General features: G+C 47.6%; 1 protein-coding gene across 9 annotated transcripts in view; it reads left to right on the forward strand.

The window, feature by feature from the left end:
- AUP1 (AUP1 lipid droplet regulating VLDL assembly factor) overlaps positions 1–20,370 on the forward strand; it is a 47,627-nt gene that overhangs the window by 20,250 nt on the left and 7,007 nt on the right. For 4 of the 9 annotated variants that reach the window (XM_074992115.1, XM_074992119.1, XM_074992117.1 and 1 more), the window contains 6 exons: positions 733–806; positions 5,151–5,217; positions 8,920–9,025; positions 9,346–9,501; positions 9,694–9,857; positions 10,413–10,501. In XM_074992115.1, the coding sequence (XP_074848216.1) occupies positions 733–806; positions 5,151–5,217; positions 8,920–9,025; positions 9,346–9,501; positions 9,694–9,857; positions 10,413–10,501 (656 nt within the window). Of the gene's footprint in view, positions 1–732; positions 807–5,150; positions 5,218–8,919; positions 9,026–9,345; positions 9,502–9,693; positions 9,858–10,412; positions 10,506–16,977; positions 18,548–20,370 lie in introns of those variants that run through there. The other 5 variants (XM_074992116.1, XM_074992122.1, XM_074992123.1 and 2 more) reach the window with 4 other exon arrangements.

The raw sequence follows: 20,370 nt of genomic DNA on the forward strand, positions 1-20,370 counted from the left end.
ATTGGTTCTGACAGTGGGAGAGGGATAAGACCTGGAGCTGTTTACTAGGTTGGTGCTTGTCCTGTATGTCTCCCTATGACTATCAATACGTATGTATTCGCTTGTCAGTAGATGCGCACTGCTGCAATCAGTGCAGTGAGTGTCAATTTAGTGGGTCTGGTGAAGACGGGCTAAGTCGGTGAGAGAGCACTCTCCCATCAATTTGTGTACTCTGCCTCCCTGAGAAGCTGGAAACATTCTCCCATCCTTATAGCACAGTATAGCTCCTGTGTTAAGTGAAAGTGGGTATAACAACACTGACTTCAGTTATATTAACAAAATAAAAAAGCAGTCACATAGCATTTCAAAGACTAGCGAAATAGGGTTAGTCTCTAAAGTGCTACATGCCCGCTTTTTTGTTTTGTTAGGATACAGGCTAACAGGGCTCCCTTTCTGCTACTCTTCAGTTATATTAGTCACAGAGCTGAACTTGCATAAGATCAGTTTAACCAGGTAGTGCAGATCAGCCCTCAATCTCCAGTCATCTCAGTTCTCTGGATCCTTGGCTCCTGTTTTGGGGAAAAGCTGGGATGCCTGGATTTGCCTCAAGGCAGGTCTTTGCTGTGCACTCTCTTCCTCCCTCTGGATGTGTCCCTGATGTGTCCCTGCTGCAAATGCCGTGCCCCCTCTACCTCTCACTGCATACATTTGCGTCTGTTCCAAGCCATTGTCTCACTGTGCTCTCTTCTCTAGAGTGTGGCCGACTCCTCCTGGATCACAGAGCTGCTCTGGACCTTCTTTGTTCCCTTTACAGTTTATCAAGTAAGGTACTATCTCTTGCTATCCTTTGAGGTGAGGGATGGGGCAGGGTCCTACTACTGCTGCTGCCAGTGTTCGAGTGTTGGTGGCCCTGGATCTTGGTGCCAGACTGTCCACATGGGTGCCAAATCCCCACTTTTTCCCTCTCCAGGTTCCTTGAATGGGAGGGGCCTCTTTCTGAGCTCCTGCTTCCTGCAGATCTGTTTCCTATCAGCAGGAGAGGGGACTCAGTACTGGGGAGGGGTGCCTTGGCCTCTCTGGAGCCCTTTATATCCTGTTTCTCTGCTGTATTTCCCTAATTGACTCCTGCCTCTTCTGTGCTTTGATTGTTCCCTGCAGCTTGTGTAGCCTTCCTTCAAGTCGGATCCTTCTCTTTGCTTGGAGGCTTTACCTGGCACGTCCTGCTTGAGCCATGTGAGCGGGGCCTCTCTCCCTGTGAATCCCCGGGCTTGGCCATTCTCGTTCCACTTTCACCTGTCAGAGAAGCTCAGCATGTCAATTACAGGATGCAGCTCAGTTTGGGGCAGCAGTGAACAAAATCTTCTCTGCTGCTAGCTGAAAATCAGCGGAGTTCTCCTCTGCTGGGCTGGGGAGAACGTCCACGTTGTCCCCACAGCAGGGAGTCTGGGGAAAGGCTGTGTCCTTTGCCCTCAGAATATGTTGTATGTTGCAGGTTTCTTGCCCACACCTTGTATCTGACGCTGGAACATCTCACGGCCCTCATGGGGGTAGCAGCTCTTTCCCGTTTGAGTCTATCTGGGAATCTCATTTATCCAGCTACTGACGTCCCCTTTCCTGACAGCTCAAGAAAAGAATCATAGAATGCTAGGACTGGAAGGGACCTTGAAAGGCCATCGAGTCCAGCCCCCTGCTCCAATGGCAGGACCAAGTACTGTCTAAACCATCCTTGATAGAACACTAGGACCAGAAGGGGCCTCAAGAGGCCATCGAGTCCAGTCCCCTGCCCCGACGGCGGGACCGACCACTATCTATACCATCCCTGATAGACATCTGTCTAATCTGTTCTTAAATATCTCCAGTGAGGGAGATTCCACAGCCTCCCTTGGCAACTTATTCCAGTACTTGACCACCCTGACAGTTAGGAACTTTTTCCTAATGTCCAACCTAAACTTCCCTTGCTGCAGCTTAAGTCCATTGCCTCTTGTTCTCTCCTCAGAGGCCAAAAAGAACAAGTTTTCTCCCTCCTCCGTATGACACCCTTTAAGATATCTGAAAACCGCTATCATGTCCCCCCTCAATCTTCTCTTTTCCAAGCTAAACAAGCCCAATTCTTTCAGCCTTTCTTCATAAGTCATGTTCTCCAGACCTTTAATCATTCTAGTTGCTCTTCTCTGGACCTTCTCTAATTTCTCCACATCTTTCTTGAATTGGGGTGCCCAGAACTGGACACAATATTCCAGCTGAGGCCTAACCAGCGCAGAGTAGAGCAGAAGAATGATTTCTCGTGTCTTGTTCACAACACACCTGCTAATGCATCCCAGAATCATGTTTGCTTTTTTTTTGCAACAGCATCACACTGTTGACTCATATTTAACTTGTGATCTCCTAGAACCCCTAGGTCCCTTTCTGCTGTACTCCTTCCTAGACAGTCTTTTCCCAAATCGTATGTGTGAAACAGATTATTCCTTCCTAAGTGCAACACCTTACATTGATCTTTATTAAACTTCGTCCTGTTTACTTCAGACCGTTTCTCCAATTTATCTAGATCATTCTGAATTATGACCCTATCCTCCAAGGTAGTTGCAACCCCTCCCAGCTTGGTATCATCTGCAGACTTAATAAGCGTACTTTCTATGCCAATATCTAAATCATTAATGAAGATATTGAACAGAACTGGTCCCAAAACAGACCCCTGCGGAACCCCACTTGTTATGCTTTTCCAGCAGGATTGAGCACCATTAACTACTCCTCTCTGGGTACGATTAGCCAGCCAGTTACGCACCCACCTTATTGCAGCCCCATTTAAGTTGGACTTGCCTAGTTTGTCGATAAGAATATTATGCGAGACCGTATCAAATGCTTTACTAAAGTCTAGGTATACCACATCCACTGCTTCTCCCTTATCTACGAGTCTCGTTATCGTGTCAAAAAAAGCTGTCAGGTTGGGTTGACATGATTTGTTTTTTACAAAGCCATGCTGGCTGTTCCCTATCACTTTACTACCTTCCAAGTGCTTGCAGATGACTTCCTTAACTACCTGCTCCATTACCTTTCCTGGCACAGAAGTTAAGCTGACTGGCCTGTAATTTCCTGGGTTGTTCTTGTTCCCCTTTTTGTAGGTGGGCACTATTGATAGACATCTATCTAACCTGTTCTTAAATATCTGCAGCGATGGAGATTCCGTAACCTACCTTGGCAATTTATTCCACTGTTTGACCACCCTGACAGTTAGGAACTTTTTCCTAATGTCCAACCTAAACCTCCTTTGCTGCAGTTTAAGTCCATTACCTCTTGCTCTATCCTCAGAGGCCAAAAAGGGTAAGTTTTCTCCCTCCTCCTTATGACACCCTTTTAGATACCTAAAAACCGCTATTATGTCTCCCCTCAATCTTCTCTTTTCCAAACTAAACAAGCCCAATTCTTTCAGCCTTTCTTCATAGGTCACATTCTCTAGCCCTTTAATCATTCTTGTTGCTCTTTTCTGGACCTCTCTAATTTCTCCACATCTTTCCTGAACTGTGGTGGCCAGAACTGGACACAATAATCCACCTGAGGCCTCACTAGCGCAGAGTAGAGCGGAAGAATGACTTCTTGTGTCTTGTTCACAACACACCCGTTAATGCATCCCAGAATCACGTTTGCTTTTTTTGCAACAGCATCACACTGTTGACTCATATTTAGCTTGTGGTCCACTATAACCCCTAGATCCCGTTCTACTGAAGTCATTCCGAGACAGTTTCTCCCCATTCTGTATGTGTGAAACTGATCGTTCCTTCCCAAGTGGAGCACTTTGCATTTGTCCTTATTAAACTTCATCCTGTTTACCTCAGACCACTTCTCCAATTTATCCAGATCATTTTGAATTATGACCCTATCCTCCAAAAGAGTTGCAACCCCTTCCAGCTTGGTATCATCTGCAAACTTAATAAGCGTACTTTCCATGCCAATATCCAAATCATTAACGAAGATATTGAACAGAACCGGTCCTAACACAGACCCCTGTGGAACCTCTCTTGTTGAACTTTTTCAGCAGGATTGAAAGCCATTAAGAACTACTCTCTGAGTACGGTTATCCAGCCAGTTATGCACCCACCTTATAGTAGCCTCATCTAAATTGTATTTGCCTAATTTTTTTTATAAGAATATCATGTGAGACCATATCAAATGCTTTACTAAAGTCTAGTATGTACTTACTTATATATATGTATGTATTTACTATAGTCTAGGTATACCGCATCTACCTTATCCACAAGGCTCATTATCCTATCAAAGAAACCTATCGGATTAGTTTGACATGATTTGTTCTTTACAAATCCATGCTGGCTGTTCCCTGTCACCTTACCACCTTCCAAGTGCTTGCAGATGATTTCTTTAATTACCTGGTCCATTATCTTTCCTGGCACTGAAGTTAAGCTGACTGGCCTGTAGTTTCCTGGGTTACTCTTGTTCCCCTTTTTATAGCTGGGCACTATATTTGCCCTTTTTCCAGTCTTCTGGAATCTCTCCTGTCTCCCATGATTTTCCAAAGATGATAGATAAAGGCTAGATATCTCCTCTATCAGCTCCTTGAGTATTCTAGGATGCATTTCATCAGGCCCTGATGACTTGCAGACATCTAATTCTTCTCAGTGATTTTTAACTTGTTCTTTTTTTATTTCAACTTGTAACCCGACCCCTTTCCCACTAGCATTCACTATGTTGGGCATTCCTTCATCAGACTTCTCAGTGAAGACCGAAACAAAGAAGTAATTAAGCATCTCTGCCATTTCCAAGTTCCCTGTTACTGTTTCTCCCTCGTCACTGAGCAATGGCCCTACCCTGTCCCTAGTCTTCCTGTTGTTTCTAATATATTTATAAAAAGCCTTCTTGTTTTCCTTTATGCCTGTAGCTAGTTTGAGCTAATTTTGTGCCTCAGCCTTTCTAATCTTGCTCCTGCATTCTTGTGGTGTTTGCCTTAAATCAAATAAGCCCAGTTCCTCCCCTAGTAACCCTCTTTCCCCTGTCTACCACTCTTCTATGCAACACTGCTGGTTCACGTTGCTACTCCTGGAGCTTGGCCATGTTGCTGGGTCGGGGAACTTGATTTCATAGTGGACTCAGGGAAAGCCCCTGGTGCCCAGGCTCCTAGTCTTGTCAAGAGCAGTCAGACCATTGCTGTTGTCTCCCATCAGGTGGATGCCACCTGTCTTCAGACAAGCGGACGAGCCAAATGAGGAGTTTGCTCTTCGAGTCCAGGAGGTAGGAGGGGCTGCTGCAGTTACAGGACATCACAGAGGAGGGTTGGCACTGGATTAGTGGTGTGAGCAGTGTCTGTTTTGGGGGGACATTGTATGGCCAAGGAGGTGCCAGGGTGTGTGAATGGAGCACATGTGTCTGGGCCAACTGTTGTTACCCCCAAATATGCCATATTCTTCAGCGCATGCCATTTATTTGTCCCTCTGTAACTCAACGGGGAGCTTGCTTCAGTTGCCAGGAGCAGGCTGGCACATGGAATGTGGGTACAGACACACAATTTTCCACAGCTAAGGGGAAAGCAGACTCAAGCTTAGTGTGCCAATGCTGGGGAGGACCAGGTCAAATCTATCCCAGAGCAGGAAGGGGGCTGACGTGCGAGACTGACAAATGCTGTCTGGCAGAAATAACCAACCAAGTTCCAGTATTTGTCTGTAGATCACTCACATTTTACCCACACGTTTCAGGGCACCCTAACTTTAACTTTCTGTGGGCTCAAACATCACCTGGTTAATTTAGACACCACCACCATTTCCTTGATTCCTGCAGCACTGGATGAAAGGCACTTGCCTTTACTGAATCCTTAAGCTCAGGGTGTGTACTCTTCCGTACATTTTTAGGGCCTTTTACTATCAAAATTGTCTTACGTTGTAATAACCTTCAACTCTATTAGCAGCATTTGTGATCTGTTTGGCACATAAGCATACAGAGCTCTTCTTTGGCCACCAGGAGAAGTCTCGTAATCAGGCAGGCAGTCAGGTTGTCCAGGGCAGTGGTTCTCAGTCAGGGATGCTTGTACCCCAGTGGGTACACAGGGATTCCAGGGGCTACCTCTGCTCATCTATATACTTGCCTCCTTTTACAACAGGTTACAAAAAAGCACTGGTGAAGTCAGTACAAACTAAAAGTGCACACAGGCAAAGTGAGAAAGTAAGCAAGATTTCACTAAGTGTGTACTGGACACATCTGTATTTTTGTTTGATTGTGTAGGCAGGTAGTTTTTAAGTGAGGTGAAACTTTTAGGATTCTCAAGACAATTCTGACTCCTGAAAGGGGTATGGTAGTTTGGAAAGGCTGAGAGCCACTGGTCCATGAAGTCCAGCTTCTGTATGATCTAGTTCGAAGGGTGTTTGAGGTCTGGAAGCTCTGATTATGGGGTATATTTGAATTAGCTTCCGAAGAACTTCCTTTCTGGTTAAACTTGAGTGTTGGTTAGCTATAACATAACAAATCATTTTAAACTGAAATACTACAGTACATTTATTTGACCACTGCTAACATATTTCAAAATAATTTTATAACCAAACATACCCCATCACCTTAGTTTAATTTAAATCTTGCAAAATTAGTGATAAGACCAGCCCAATCAATCGGCAAACCAGTGTCCATACAGATAAACAGAGAAGTGAAGACTGAAAAGGCAAAACATTAAAGAAATAGGCATTTCTAAGTCATACCTATGGAAAAGTGATTTCTTTCCAGACCGAATGCCATCTAAATTTTTTACTTAAACAGGTTTTAAGATATTTATCTGGTGATGAGTATCAGAGAGGTGGCCATGTTAGTCTGTATCTTCAAGAACAACAAGAAGTCCTGTGGCACCTCATAGACTAACGGATACTTTGGAGCATAATCTTTCTTGGGCAAAGACTTGCTTTGTCAGATGCATGGTGTGGGGGAGGGTTCAGAGGAGTATTTAAAGATTGGGGAGCGGGGTCCCAGTAAAAGGGAGGGCCAGAGCTGACAAGGTTTATTCAGTCAGGGTGGAAATGGCCCATTATCAGTAGTATACATTGAGAGGAGAAACTAGCAACTCACCAACAACTATAGACCACAACACAGTAACTCTAAACCTGGGACCAATCCCTGCAACAAATCTCACTGCCAAGTCTGCTCACATATCTACTCCAGCAATATCATCACAGGACCTAACATGAACCACACCATCAGGGGCTTCTTTACCAGCACATCTACTAATATAATATATATGCCATCATGTGCCAGCAATGTCCCACTGCAATTTACATTATCCGAACTGAACAGTCTCTGTGTAAAAGAATAAATGGACATATGTCATATCAGGAATGGTAACATACATAAACCTGTCGGAGAACACTTTAATCTCCCTGGGCACTCTAACAGATTTAGAAGTAGCAGTCCTATAACAAAGACATTTCAAAAATAAAATGGAGAGAGAAATCTCTGAACTGCAATTCATTTGCAAATTTCACTCCATCAACCAGGGATTAAACAGAGACTGAGAGTGCGTGTACAGTAGCCCTACTTTGAACTATCTGGCACGTTGTCGAAATTGCACACGTTGCGTTTACACGCGCTGTGTGCTATTTCGAGGTTGAAATCGACATTAGGCAGTGAGACGTCGAAATCGCTGTTCCCATCCGAAGATGGGAATAGCGCCCTACTTCGACATTCGACGTCACAGTAGGGTGTGTGTAGACGATCCGCATCTTGCTACTTCGAAATAGTGGGGTCCTCCATGGCGGCTGTCAGCTCAGGGTTTGAGAGACGCTCTCTCCAGCCCCTGCGGGGCTCTACGGTCACCGCATGCAGCAGCCCGTAGCCCAGGACTTCTGGCTGCTGCTGCTGCAGCTGGGGGTCCGTGCTGCATGCGCAGGGTCTGCAATCAGTTGTCAGCTCTGTGGATCTTGTGCTGTGCGGGGCAAGTGTGTTTGGGAGGGGCCCTTTAAGGGAGTGGCTTGGGGCTTTGCTGGCCCGTTATTTCGACAGGGAGCACTTGTGTGTGTGGATGCTCCGCATTTCCTTCTGGGGCGGCTCCTTTCAATGTTCCCCATCGCTACTTCAACGTTGAACGTCGATGGCACCAGCCCTGGAGGACGTGTAGACGATACGCGTCGAAGTAGCCTATTTCGATGTCCTTACTTCAAAATAGGCTACTTCGACGTAGTGTGCTAGTGTAGATGTAGCCTGAGAGTGACTGGCCCCTTACAAAAGCAGTTATTCTGCTATGGAAGTTCACACCTGCACATTAGAATCTGACAGTGGGCCACATCCCCCGACTGATCTGACTTGTTTTTCTCCTCTTTTGATGTACACTACTGATAATGGGCCATTTCCACCCTGACTGAATAGACCTTGTCAGCTCTGGCCCGCCCTTTTACCGGGACCCCCACTTTTTAAATACCCTTCTGAAACCACCCCCCCACTCATGCATCTGACTAAGTGGGTCTTTGCCCACAAAAGCTTATACTCCAAAATATCTGTTAGTCTATAACATGGGTGTCCAACCTTTTGGCTTGCCTGGGCCGCATTGAGTGAAGAGGAATTGTCTTGGGCTGCATATAAAATATATAATAAGGTAATGTATATAAATCACATGATAATGTTAAAAGTTTACAATCTTGTGGGGCCGCATTACTAGCTGTCCAGGGCCGCCCGCGGGCTGCAGGTTGGACACACCTGGTCTATAAGGTGCCCCAGGACTACTTGTTCTCTGGTAATGGTCTTTGCTGTTAGGAAAGGAACACCACCTTAACAGCCCCGCAATTCATTGGTTTAATGTAACTTAGAGAAAAGGGAGGTTGTGACTTCTGCTTATTAATGCCTATCCCAATCCTCAGACCTTACACCCAGGTGCACGTGCACATTTGTGGTCCTCCCCCATGCACATGGCAGTTCCTGGATCTTTTTGCTCTGGGTGCGTGACTTTGTCCAATGTGTTTTCTGTAGCTCTTGGCCATGGAACTGGGCGTGATTTCCACACGACTCACTGCAGCAGATAAAGCTGAGCATATGAAGAGACTGAGACACACCCCACCTCACTTCTTTGCCCCTGGTATGTGTCCACCATTCCTGCTGTGGAACATTTGCCTGGTATCCTGTTGCAATGACTCATACTGCCTTGGTGGTTTCTTGTGGTTCTTCTGTTAAAGCTTCACGCAGTGAGGGAGGGAAAGAAGAGGCCCCTCCGTGGGAGGCAGGAGATGTTCCTGGGGAAGGACATAATCCTCTCCTGTCTTGTCCAGACTGGGATAATGGCAGACTTGTGTGGTGTACATATGGGGGTTTCCCTTTGAATATGTAGGCACTAGACACGCTAGTGGGTCTTCGCTCCCCTGGGATGTATGTTCATGCCCTCTGTTCTTACCCCTGCAGCCTCGAGCCAGTCCTTGGTTCTCAGCCACAGGGCATCTCCCAGCCTGGCTGGTATTGGGCCTCTTGCACCTGTGGATGGACGGATAACGGAAATGGCTCGGCAGGTTAAGGAAGTGCTCCCACATGTATCTCTGGAAACCATTAGCAGAGACTTGGGTAAGTGTGTGCGTAGGGCCTTTATGTGGACCTTGTAGGGCAGAGGCTGGCTACTGCCCTTCAGACCCTGCCCCAGGGCCACATAAAACCTAGGTGGGAAGCCTTGGCACTGCAGTGGGGCTCACTGGGACCTACACAGGACCTTAGCTCCAGCAGCAGATCCCCTTCTAACCCAGCCCTATGTTTCCACAGCCCAGACCAACTGTGTGGACACTACCATTGCCAACCTCCTGGAGGGCCGGGTGCCGCTCCTCCCTGAGGACAAGGAGTCAGAGGTTGGTCCGCTTGCTCCATCTACATCCCAGACGCCAGCAGCCTCCAGTCCTCAGTGCACGCTAGCTTCGTCTTCAGCCAAGGTGCCTGGTAGTGGGACATTGAGAGGGGGACCTATGGAGGCTGACCCATCTGGTGCTCTCATGGCTGCACTGGGACGTTTCCCAAGAGTTGGTATCTGGGCTTCCAAGAGAGCTGGGACTGCCAAGGAAGGAACCACGTGCGGGCAGGGAATAGGAATGATGGGCTACCTCAGTGATGGTTGGGGGTGAGAGATAGCTCAGTAATTAGAGCATTGGCCTTATAACCCAGTGTGAAGTTCAAGCCTTGAGGGGGCCTTTCAAGGGTCTGGGGCAGGTTAGATTTAAAAAAAAAAAAAAAATACCGTCAGGGATGGTGAATATATCTCCCTTAGTAGACACTACTCATGGCCTGGCAGTGGGGGAAGCTGGGCACCCAGGCTCCAGCCTGTGACGTTAATGGCTGGAATCTCCTGCAGCCTCCTGTGCAGATGCGTTCAGTGAGAGGCATGGGTATTGAGGGTGGGATAAGATGGGAAAGGAAGGGTGAGTGCTGGGCTGTTCAGCAGCTTGTCTAGCCATGCAGTGTGGCAGCTCCCTGCATGCTCTCTTCCCTAGCCATCTCTGAAGCTCTTTGCAAAGTCGCCTGTGGAGAGGCATTTGTCCCTGCAGGAGCGGAAACATGTGCTGTATGCCTATGCCAGAAGGTGAGTGATGACTGTCCCTTCTATGTATAAGGACCGCCGCCTCTGCTGTGGTTACAGCAAGGGTGAGCAGGATTCCTGGGTCTGTACCTGGGAAATGCTCTGCCCTGCTCTGAGCAAGGGTGTTGGTGCCTTGCTGAACCCTGCCTCCTAGCTTAGGTTGGTGGGATGGTGGCGCCAGATGGGGCACAGAGCAGGCAAGGTGACTTAGTTTGATTTGGCTCCTTCACAGCATGTGGTTCTGAAACAGCTCTGACCAGTCTGTCAGTGCCCTGGGGCCATTTTCCAGAGCTACACAAAACGCTGTCCATACCTTGCTGTATTCAATCAGTAAATTAAAGGATTGACACATAATTGCCAGTCCATGTGACTGTATGGAAATTGGGGTCTGTGAAGCCTGATTTATCTCTTGGGATTACAGGTGTGTTTGAAGAAAACTGCACAGGTGTCATATGCCTGGTCTTTACAGTATTTGGCACTGACCACTCAGTGTGTGTCAAAATGAGGACCTGGGGGATTGTTGAGCATGCATAGGAGTAGAGTGGAGCTTCTCCTGTCTATCCGGTGCTGGGGCCTGGCCCCAACTCCAGGGCCACATTTTAAACAAGGGTGTTTGACAAGTGGAGAGGATACAGAAAGGAGCCAGGGAAATGGTTGGTGAGTGGAGAAAATGACTGGTTGCTGGTGCCTGAGGTTCATTCTGTTTAGCTGAACAAAGAAGAGACTGAGAAGTGGCTTGATTTCACTGACAGAAGATCCTGGGGACTGAAGGGCTCATTAATTGTTCAGAGAGAAGGAGAACAAGACCCACACTGGAAGGCAAGGGGACTGGTCTATCCCAATTAGAACAAGAATCAATGAGAGTGATGAGCCACTGGAACAGACTCCTCGGGGTAGTGATAAATTCTCCATCTCTCCAGAAGGAGAGAGAGCAGTTTGTAGAGGGAGCTGAGGAGAGAAGCTTCCTCTGTGGAGAATTTGACTCATAGGTACAGTGGGGCTTCTCACGTTCTTTTAGAATGTGTATCCCAGAGCTCTCGTCAGAACACCCACAGATAATAGCTATATTTTGCTCAGAGAGCTAGAGTACAGTGTGACATGGACTGCCTTCTCTCCCTTGGAGTACTGGGTTTACAAACTCAGGCTTGCTGAGGAATTGGAAAGGTCCGTGACTGGTGATTCCATACTGTCAGTCCAAAGAGCCCATGTTCCTTATGTGCGCTTCCATGGGAGCCAAATTGTTGGGTGTATCTGGGTCTGCCTTTCTGGAACTCTACACTAATTCAGCTTGTTGGTCTCGATCCTGCTGTGGGGGAAAGTTTACTCCTCTTATGCACACCAGCCAGGAGTCTTTTCCGTATAGTATTGTCTGCCAGGACTGGTATGAGCCCTCTGCTACTTTGCTCTCCCATATGAGTCATGAAAGATGGGGCAGCTGTGACCCTGCCTATGGCACTGAAATGGAATCAGTAGTTCCTAGCTAAGGCTAAATTTGATCAGAGTTTCCAAGGTCCTCAGAATAGCTTCTGTTCAGCAGTTCATCAGCCATGAACTGATCTTTCCCCTGTCCCTACCTCCCTCCAGCCGGGACTGCAGTTTGGTGTTCAGACCTTCTGCCCACACAGGTTCTGAGAGCTTCCAGTCCTGTCTATGCTGTACTGGACTCCTTTCCCTGAAGGACAGACACTGTGTGTCTTACTTGGGACAACTGTATATTCACTGTGCTTGGCCTTGTGTGCCAGACCACATCACATGTGAGGCACGAGGTTGAAATGCTACCTTCTGGAACAATCTGTGAAGGTCTTGTCCACCGCCCAGGGAAGCACGTTCTAGCAGCAGTGTCACCATCTTGGGCAGACACAGGCAGTGCCGCTGGCAAGCCAGCACTGAGTAGAGATCTGTCAAGACATTGGCATTGAAGCCAGCCTCTGCATAAACATCAAAGCTGACACTTAAGGCCCAAAAGGGGTTACTCAGAGCACTGAGGCAGAAATGAAGGATCTGGGTTTCCTTCGAGTGGGACAGACTGCAAAGCCTCAGAGTCTTCCAAGGCCCAGGAGACATCAAGTGCTTCTCCAGAGCCATCCAGAAAATAGATTGTACTCCTGTGCCATGTTGTCTTGGCTCTTGGGGTGCTGGGCCCCACCGTGGCCAGCAATGAGAAGTCCATCTTCACCATAAGGGAAACGGAGAGATGTCTCTCCAGCAGGCCATCGACATCTGAATACTAAGAAGAGCCAGCTCCCGAAGCAGAGCAATATGATACCATTTCAGTACTCGATATTTTTCCCATTATCACTAGTGTCTTCAGAACCAGTGCTGGCACTGCATTACTTTGTTTTTCTGGGAGTTCCTCGTGAGTATTGCTGAGACCCTTGGCTACGCAGGAGAAATCTCACCAGCTATTTGACCCTCTCTTGGCTTCCAGTGCAGCAGGATCACCCTCCTAGCTAATGGGCTGTGGCAGATACCTGCTGCAGCAAAACTAATGGTGAAGTGTGTTGAGATGCAGTCCCAGGTACTCGCTTCCATGGGATTTGAATTGTATATTCACCTGCCATCTGTTTCCAAAGTCCATTCCAGAGTCCCACAGTAAACATCTTGACCACAGAGCATAACACCAATGGTCTGAACTTATGTCCCAGTGGAGACCTTAGCTGAGATTCCCACTGGATGCCTTTCTCCTCTCATGCAAAATCCTAACAGGACAAGGCTGTGATCATCCCTTAGTTCCTTATTGACCAAGAGTTTTGGCTCTGACCTATTACAGATCTCCAGGGGTGTTCCCATCTCCACCCCTCCACTACTGTTCCAGTGTGTATCAGTATAATAGCTCAAACCAAGATCAGACTACTCAGAGGGCCTAGATGCTGGCTGGCTGAGCCTCTCTGAACTTACAGGGTGCAGTATCTGACAGCAAGAAACCTTCCACCTGGAAAGCTCATTTTTCAAAATGAAAGGCATTCTCCAGATGGACAACTCACTGTCACATTGAGCCAGCGGATGCTTTTGTGCCAAAAATCTTGTACTATATTCTGCTCCTGAAGTACACATGGTTCACATTTAACTCCCACCTTGCTACAGTATCTGCCTGTTACACCTAGGTACAGTCATATTCTTACTTCTCCCACATTATTGCATCAGAATTCTTCCAGGGATCTCCTTCCTGATGGCCCTCCAGTTAGAGATCTGACCTGTTGTGATTATGGAAGCTAACTGTAAGGTCAGCTGTAAAACGCTGTTTGAAAGTTCCTAAGGCAGTCAGAGTAACCTTTACCGTTTTGCTTGAGAATTAACCCTGGAAAGTAGATTTTCAGTAGTGTTGCAAACAGGTACAAGAAAACCAGACAAACTGAATTAATCCAAAAACACCCTCCTCCTCCTTCCCCCCCTTGCCAAAACAAAGCAAAAAGCAAAAAAAAAAATCTCACTGAGGAGATTCAAAGGCCTATACTGAGGTTGGACTCAATAAGTAAGAAAATGTGGATCTGGAATTCAGTGAACCAAACCAGACTCGGTGCGGCAGATACTCAGTCTCTTTTTGGTGGACAAAATAATGAGGGGGCGGCCTATGCTTCCCTCCTTTTCTGCCTTTTTGGATTTCTTTAAAAAATGTCAGCAGCTTTCCCCTTGCCCCAGTATTGCTCAGCTCATTCTCCCTGAGCCCAAGACGGGGAGCAAAGGAGACCAAAGAGTTTGCTTTCAATGAGGAAGTCCATCAGGCCTTACACAGTTCCTCAAGGGCATAACAATCATCACAACAGCCAGTCCTCAGCCATTGTGGGCCTCCCTCATTGCCAGAACAGCAGTGCCGTGTAAGATCCTGTTCTCTTCCATCCCCTCTGTTCTAGCCCTCTTCCCCTGTCAGCTTTTCATCAGTTGCTTAATCAGCTGCGCTTAATCAGCTGCACTGAATCAGCCCAGTGAGATGACATCCTTGACTGGAAAGTGAACTGGGGCCAAGCAACAGGTGAAGTGACCAGCCTGACAGCTGGAGCATCCTATGTCCAGTGTCCCGAAGGTCAACCAAACTGCATTTTTAATTCCAGTTTCTCTGCCACCGAGTACCTCTCTGTGATTTCTAACCAGAAGTGACTACCCTTCACACCTCAGGGCTTGGTATAGTTAACCCATTCCTTTGCAACAAAGAGTTCCTGGTTAGAACTCGAGACTGCTCTTTTGTTTACAAGAGGAGAGAGGCTTGAGCAGAAACACATGCTTCCAGCTATGGGTGCTCTGCTAATTAGCTGGGTGGCACCTGAATATCTCCAGCTTGGCCACTCAAGTGCCCAACTTGCAGGGAACACTGGTCAGTAGATACCAAGCCCTTCCACATCCTGCCATTGGGACATGGTGGTACTGAACCTGTGCCCCAAATTCCACTCTGGTAGTCTCCATATTCCACCTAACCTAGTCAGTTACTTACCCATTGTTTTCCTGGCTTCACCAGCCATGCTCTGTAGGCAGATGCACATGCTTTGGACAGTGCCAGGGTTGTGCTTTCTTACTCAACAGCCTAGGTCTTTCAGGCTGTCTCTTTGCTTGTATCACTGAGCATTTCAGGGCTCTGCAGCAGTTCCTGCCTGCTTCTGGGCTGCTGCTCGTTGAGAGTTGCAAGTCAGCCATGTGGAGTAGTGTTACAAGCTTTGGTTAAACGGTGTGTGTGCTTGTGTGATAGGGAGGGGTTTCTGGGCACAGCTAGAGAAATCAATCCAGAATACTTTTGCTTAAAATTCAGGCCACATACAGCCCCGGGGCTGGGATTTCCTTCTCGCTAAAGCAAATCCAACCAGCTACAACAGCACTTCTGCCAGCCCCTTGGCCATCCAGGAGCCTCACAAGCAAACCCCCAGATTTCTCAGCCTCTATACCAGCCCAGACCAACAACCCCCAAAATCAGGTGAGAGGCTCTTAAGCCTGTTTCAGCCAACACATCACAGATTCTTCCAGACCCCAAAGAATCCAACCCCAGACCTTAGTCAGCATATACTTGCATTTTACCCAAATCATCACGCAAAAGCCAGATCCTTAGATGTAATGTTTAAGAGCTTATGAATATCAAAGAAAGAACAGCGTTAGAGAGAAGAATTGTTAAGCAATACTTTACATGCATCAATCGTAACTATCGATGCAGGCCAGCGATGTTGTTTGCTGATTCTTGAAAGTCTCTGAAAGTTCATTTCAGATTACATAGGTTCAGTCATTGGAACGTTGTAGATCCAGCCCGCTGGCATTTACATGCTGGGCCATGGAGCCTTGGAGACCACAAGACAAAAGATCCAAGATGGATAGTAAGTCCACATCATCCCTTTTGAGGTATAGGCCCCCCAGTCCAGACATGCTCAACTCATGAGGACTGAAGAACAAGGAAACTACCTGCTGGGGCCCATCTAATAGTTTTTCATGTGTGGAGGGAAAATTCCATTCTTTTGCCATAGGTCTTGGCTCACCACCTGACCTGGTGCGTCTCTGCTGTGTTTTCATTTGTTGCAGTTCCAGAAGGAGAAGCCCACCTTCACAAAAAATGGGTGTTGGCCATCTAGGCCTTTGCTCAGTCTGTTGTCCTGGCTGGGGGTGGAGCCCCACCTCCCATTGTGAACCTCAGCACTGAGACATTTCTAATACAGCTACAGAACTAAACTCTACCACACAAGCATGATACAGACATGTAAGCGGTATACATAGATTGGAGGCATCATCAGCTTTCCTTAGACACCTCACATGGCCTCCTAAGCACAATGTGTGTGGCCAGTACACTCACTGGGCATTAAAATGACTTTCAGACCCAATATAAAAATCTGGTCATGTGCCAACTTGCTGGGGCAGCTGGCCACATGCCAAATTCTGGAGAGCAGAACTGCTATTATGTTTGTCTGACTCCCCCATTGTGCAGGGAGGACACTGCTTACCAGCCACTCTCAGAGGGATCCATGCAGACGTGGACCCAAAGAGCAGGGAGTGTTCACTTACCGCCAGGAAGTGGTTCCTAATGGATATGCCCTTGCTCTCCCAGTCTTTGCCATCTGGGCATTAGATTGTGAGGGTGTGACAGGAGGAGGAACCATGGTGCTGCAGGGCACATGACTGGAGTCAAACGCAAGCTGGGGCTCACAGTAGGGTACCAAGGTCAGAGCAGATGAGCTACCGGTTATGTCTCACCTTATGGGGACCTAGAGCAGAGTGGAGGGGTGCAGGCATGGGGGATGTCACTCAGCTGTGAAGACACTGCTTCCTCCCTCTGTTACTTGGTGCTGGGATCAGGTTACTTTCCCTGAGGCTGACTGGTGGGTTACTGCCTGCACCTGAGCCCAGCTCTTCCAGGCAGCTCCCCCTCCTCCTAGTTTGGTGTCATCTGAATAGAATGCAGGAGTCTTGCCTTCCAGTTCTTCACGTGAATAGGAGCCCCCTCTAGCTGCCAGCGGGGGACAATCCACACCCTCCCTTTGGTGTCTGACTAATGAACTCTTACTGCCCCACAGGAGATACACAGAAAAATATGGGACGCCGCAGGCTGATGGGAGTCACTGAGGTAGCCCTTCGCCCTCCTTCCTGTGATGTGTGCAGGGCACTGGTCCCTGGGGAGTTTGACCTTAGCATGGCCATTTTGCATGATTCACAGCACTGCCATGGGATTCCAAAGCCTCCGAACCAGCACACTTGAGATACAGCGGGGCCTTCACAGTGTTGTGACAGCCCAAGCAGGCAGTGTCCAGCTGCCCATGGTGGGGCTGTAAGTGCCTGTGTACCTTGCATCAGACTCGACCTTCCTCCAACTAGCTAGACTGTGTGGAAGAGCTGGAACCGGATGGTCCTTCCCCTACCCCCAAGAGGGCACTGGACTCAATATCAGCCTGGCCCCGCCTTCTCTTGGTGTGTTATGTTAAACTGGGGGTGGGAGTTTTTCAGCTACAAACAATAAATCTGACTCTGTTATGGCCAGATCTGAGGGCTTGAGGATTGTGGGGGAGGGGCTTTTTGGCCTCTCAGGAGGCAGGGCAAAGGGAGGGGAAAGTAGCTTCTGTTCCAAACCAGGCTTTAACCAGCGGGGCCCAGTGTTCGGGCCTAAAGCCGGCAGGGCTCCAGATGGCCCACAGAGCACCACATGCTCAGCACTGTGGCACACCAGAGAACTGCAGGCCCCGGTTACTTTGCAGTGCCTCTTCACCAGTTCTGAAGACCTCTTGCCTTCCCCCAGTGGGGCCCCTACCTCCCTGGCCCAGCTTGAGCTCAGGTCTTCAGCTCCCAGGCCTCTCATCTGGTGCAGTTAGATTGTCCTTGGTACCAGGGGGAGCAGCAGGGAGCGTGGGCCAGGCTGGTATGATTAAACTGATGGTGACTGGGGATTTTTGGGGGTGTGCAGCTTTAACCATGCTTCTGGGAGCTATTTAGGCACTTAAAACTAGTTTTTGGCAGGTAATTTAGCTGTTCTAGCAGATAAAAGCCCTATCTCTAACACACACATAAGAGAAAATCAGCTGTTTTACCCACTGTGATCCAAGTCATTTAAGGGACACTGTTAGGTTTGCAGTTTTAGATAGTAACAAAGAATATGTGTGTGGAGAGAGACACACCCATCAGGACTCCTGGGCTCTGTCTCAGATCTGGGAGGGGAGCTGGGGTTTAGTGGGTTACAGGCGGGTGGGAGCAGGTCAAATACCTCTGGGTTCTATACAGGAACAGTTAAATGGGGTCAACCTGGTATCCTGTCTTCCAAGAGTGGCCAATGCCAGGTGCCTCGGAGGACTGAACAGAGGTGGCAATCTGTGAGATCCACCCTGTCACCCATTGCCAGCTTCTAACAAACAGGCGAGGGCCATGCAAAACATGAGCAAGAAGTCCTGTGGCACCTTATAGACTAACAGATTTATTGAAGCGTAAATGTTCATGGGCGGACACGCTTCATCAGGCGTGCAGCTGACGAAGTAGGTCTTTTCCCACAAAAGCTGACGCTTCAATAAATATGTTGGTAAGGTGCCAGAGGGCTTCTCGTTGTTTCTGTGGGTATGGACCAGCACAGCTACCCCTCTGATGCAGAACATTGGCTACGTCTACACGTGCCCCAAACTTCGAAATGGCCATGCAAATGGCCATTTCGAAGTTTACTAATGAAGCGCTGACATGCATATTCAGCGCTTCATTAGCATGCGGGCGGCAGCGGCGCTTCGAAATTGACGAGCCTTGCCGCCGCGTCGCGCGTCCAGATGGGGCTCCTTTTCGAAAGCACGCCACCTACTTCGAAGTCCCCTTATTCCCGTGAGCTCATGGGAATAAGGGGACTTCGAAGAAGGTGGCGTCCTTTCGAAAAGGAGCCCAGTCTGGACGCGCCGCGCGGCGGCAAGGCTCGTCAATTTCGAAGCGCCGCTGCCGCCCGCATGCTAATGTAGCGCTGAATATGCATGTCAGCGCTTCATTAGTAAACTTTGAAATGGCCATTTACATGGCCATTTCGAAGTTTGGGGCACGTGTAGACACAGCCATTGTGTTGCATCCCTGTCCACCCTTGCTAACAGCAGGAACTAATAGCCACTGCATCACATATCTGGTTCTTTTTTGAACCTGTTACAATTTTTGACGTTACAACATCCCTGAACAAAGAGGTCCACAGATTTAAAACAAAGTATTTCTTCACAATCTGCTGTCTATTAATTTCATAGAGTGACTCCTAGTTCTTGAGGTAGTGTGAAGGAGTAAATAACACTTCTGTTTTCATTCCATACCATTCATGGTTGGATTAACCTCTGACGTATTACCTCTTCATCATCTTTTTTCAAGCTGAAAAGTCCTGTTCTTTTAATCTCCATGTGGAAAGTGTTCAGTAATCCTAATTTGTTGCCTTTCTCTGTACCTTTTCCAAACCCAATATATCTTTATTGAGATGGGGTGATCAAATTCAGAAAAAGGCAAATGTAGTGCCCATCTTTAAAAAAGGAAGGAAGAAAGGAAGGAAGGCCAATCCAGGGAACTATAGACCAGTCAGCCTTACCTCAGTCCCTGAAAAATCATGGAGGAGATCCACTGGGAATTCATTTTGAAGCACTTGGAAGAGGGGAAAGTGATGAAGAGTAGTTAACATGGATTCACCAAGGCATGTCATGCCTGACCAATCTGAATAGCTTCTGTGATGAGACATGGGGAAGTCAATGAATATGATATACCTTGACTTTAGCAAAGTTTTTGGTACAGTCTCCCACAATATTCTTGCCCATAAATTAAGGAAGTATGGATTGGATCCATGGACTATAAAATGGATAGAAACCTGGTTAGATGGTTGGGCCCAGTGGGTAGTGATCAATAGCTCAGAGTCTGATTGGCAGTCAGTTTCAAGTGGAATGCCCCAAGGATCATTTCTAGGGCTGTTATTTTTCAATATCTTTATTAATGACCTGGATGAGGGGATGGATTGCACCCTCAGCAAATTTGTGGATGACAGTAAAGTAGGGGAAGAGGTAGATACATTGGAGGTTAGGGACAGGGTCCAGAGTGATCTAGGTAACCTGAAGGATTGGGCCAAAAGTAATCTGATGAGGTCCAACAAGGACAAATGCAGAGTCCTGCTTTTGGAACAGAAGAATGTTATGTTCAGTATGTGGGCACACCACAGATTCATATAGAGACAATGATATTTTCTGTCTTGCTATCTATCCCTTTCCTAATGAGTCCCAAAAATGTGTTAGTTTTTTTGATTGCTGTTGGACATGGAACAGATGTTTTCAGAGAACTATCCACAATGACTGCAAGGTCTCTTTGATGATGGCTGCAGCTAATTTAGACCTCATCAGTTGTATGATTAGTTGGGAGTATATTTTGCCATGTACATTACTTTGCATTTATCTACACTGAATTTCATCTGCCATACCTGGTTTTGGGAGGTC

Source organism: Carettochelys insculpta, chromosome 4 (genome assembly GCF_033958435.1).
Source record: "Carettochelys insculpta isolate YL-2023 chromosome 4, ASM3395843v1, whole genome shotgun sequence".
Classification (NCBI taxonomy): Eukaryota; Metazoa; Chordata; order Testudines; family Carettochelyidae; genus Carettochelys; species Carettochelys insculpta.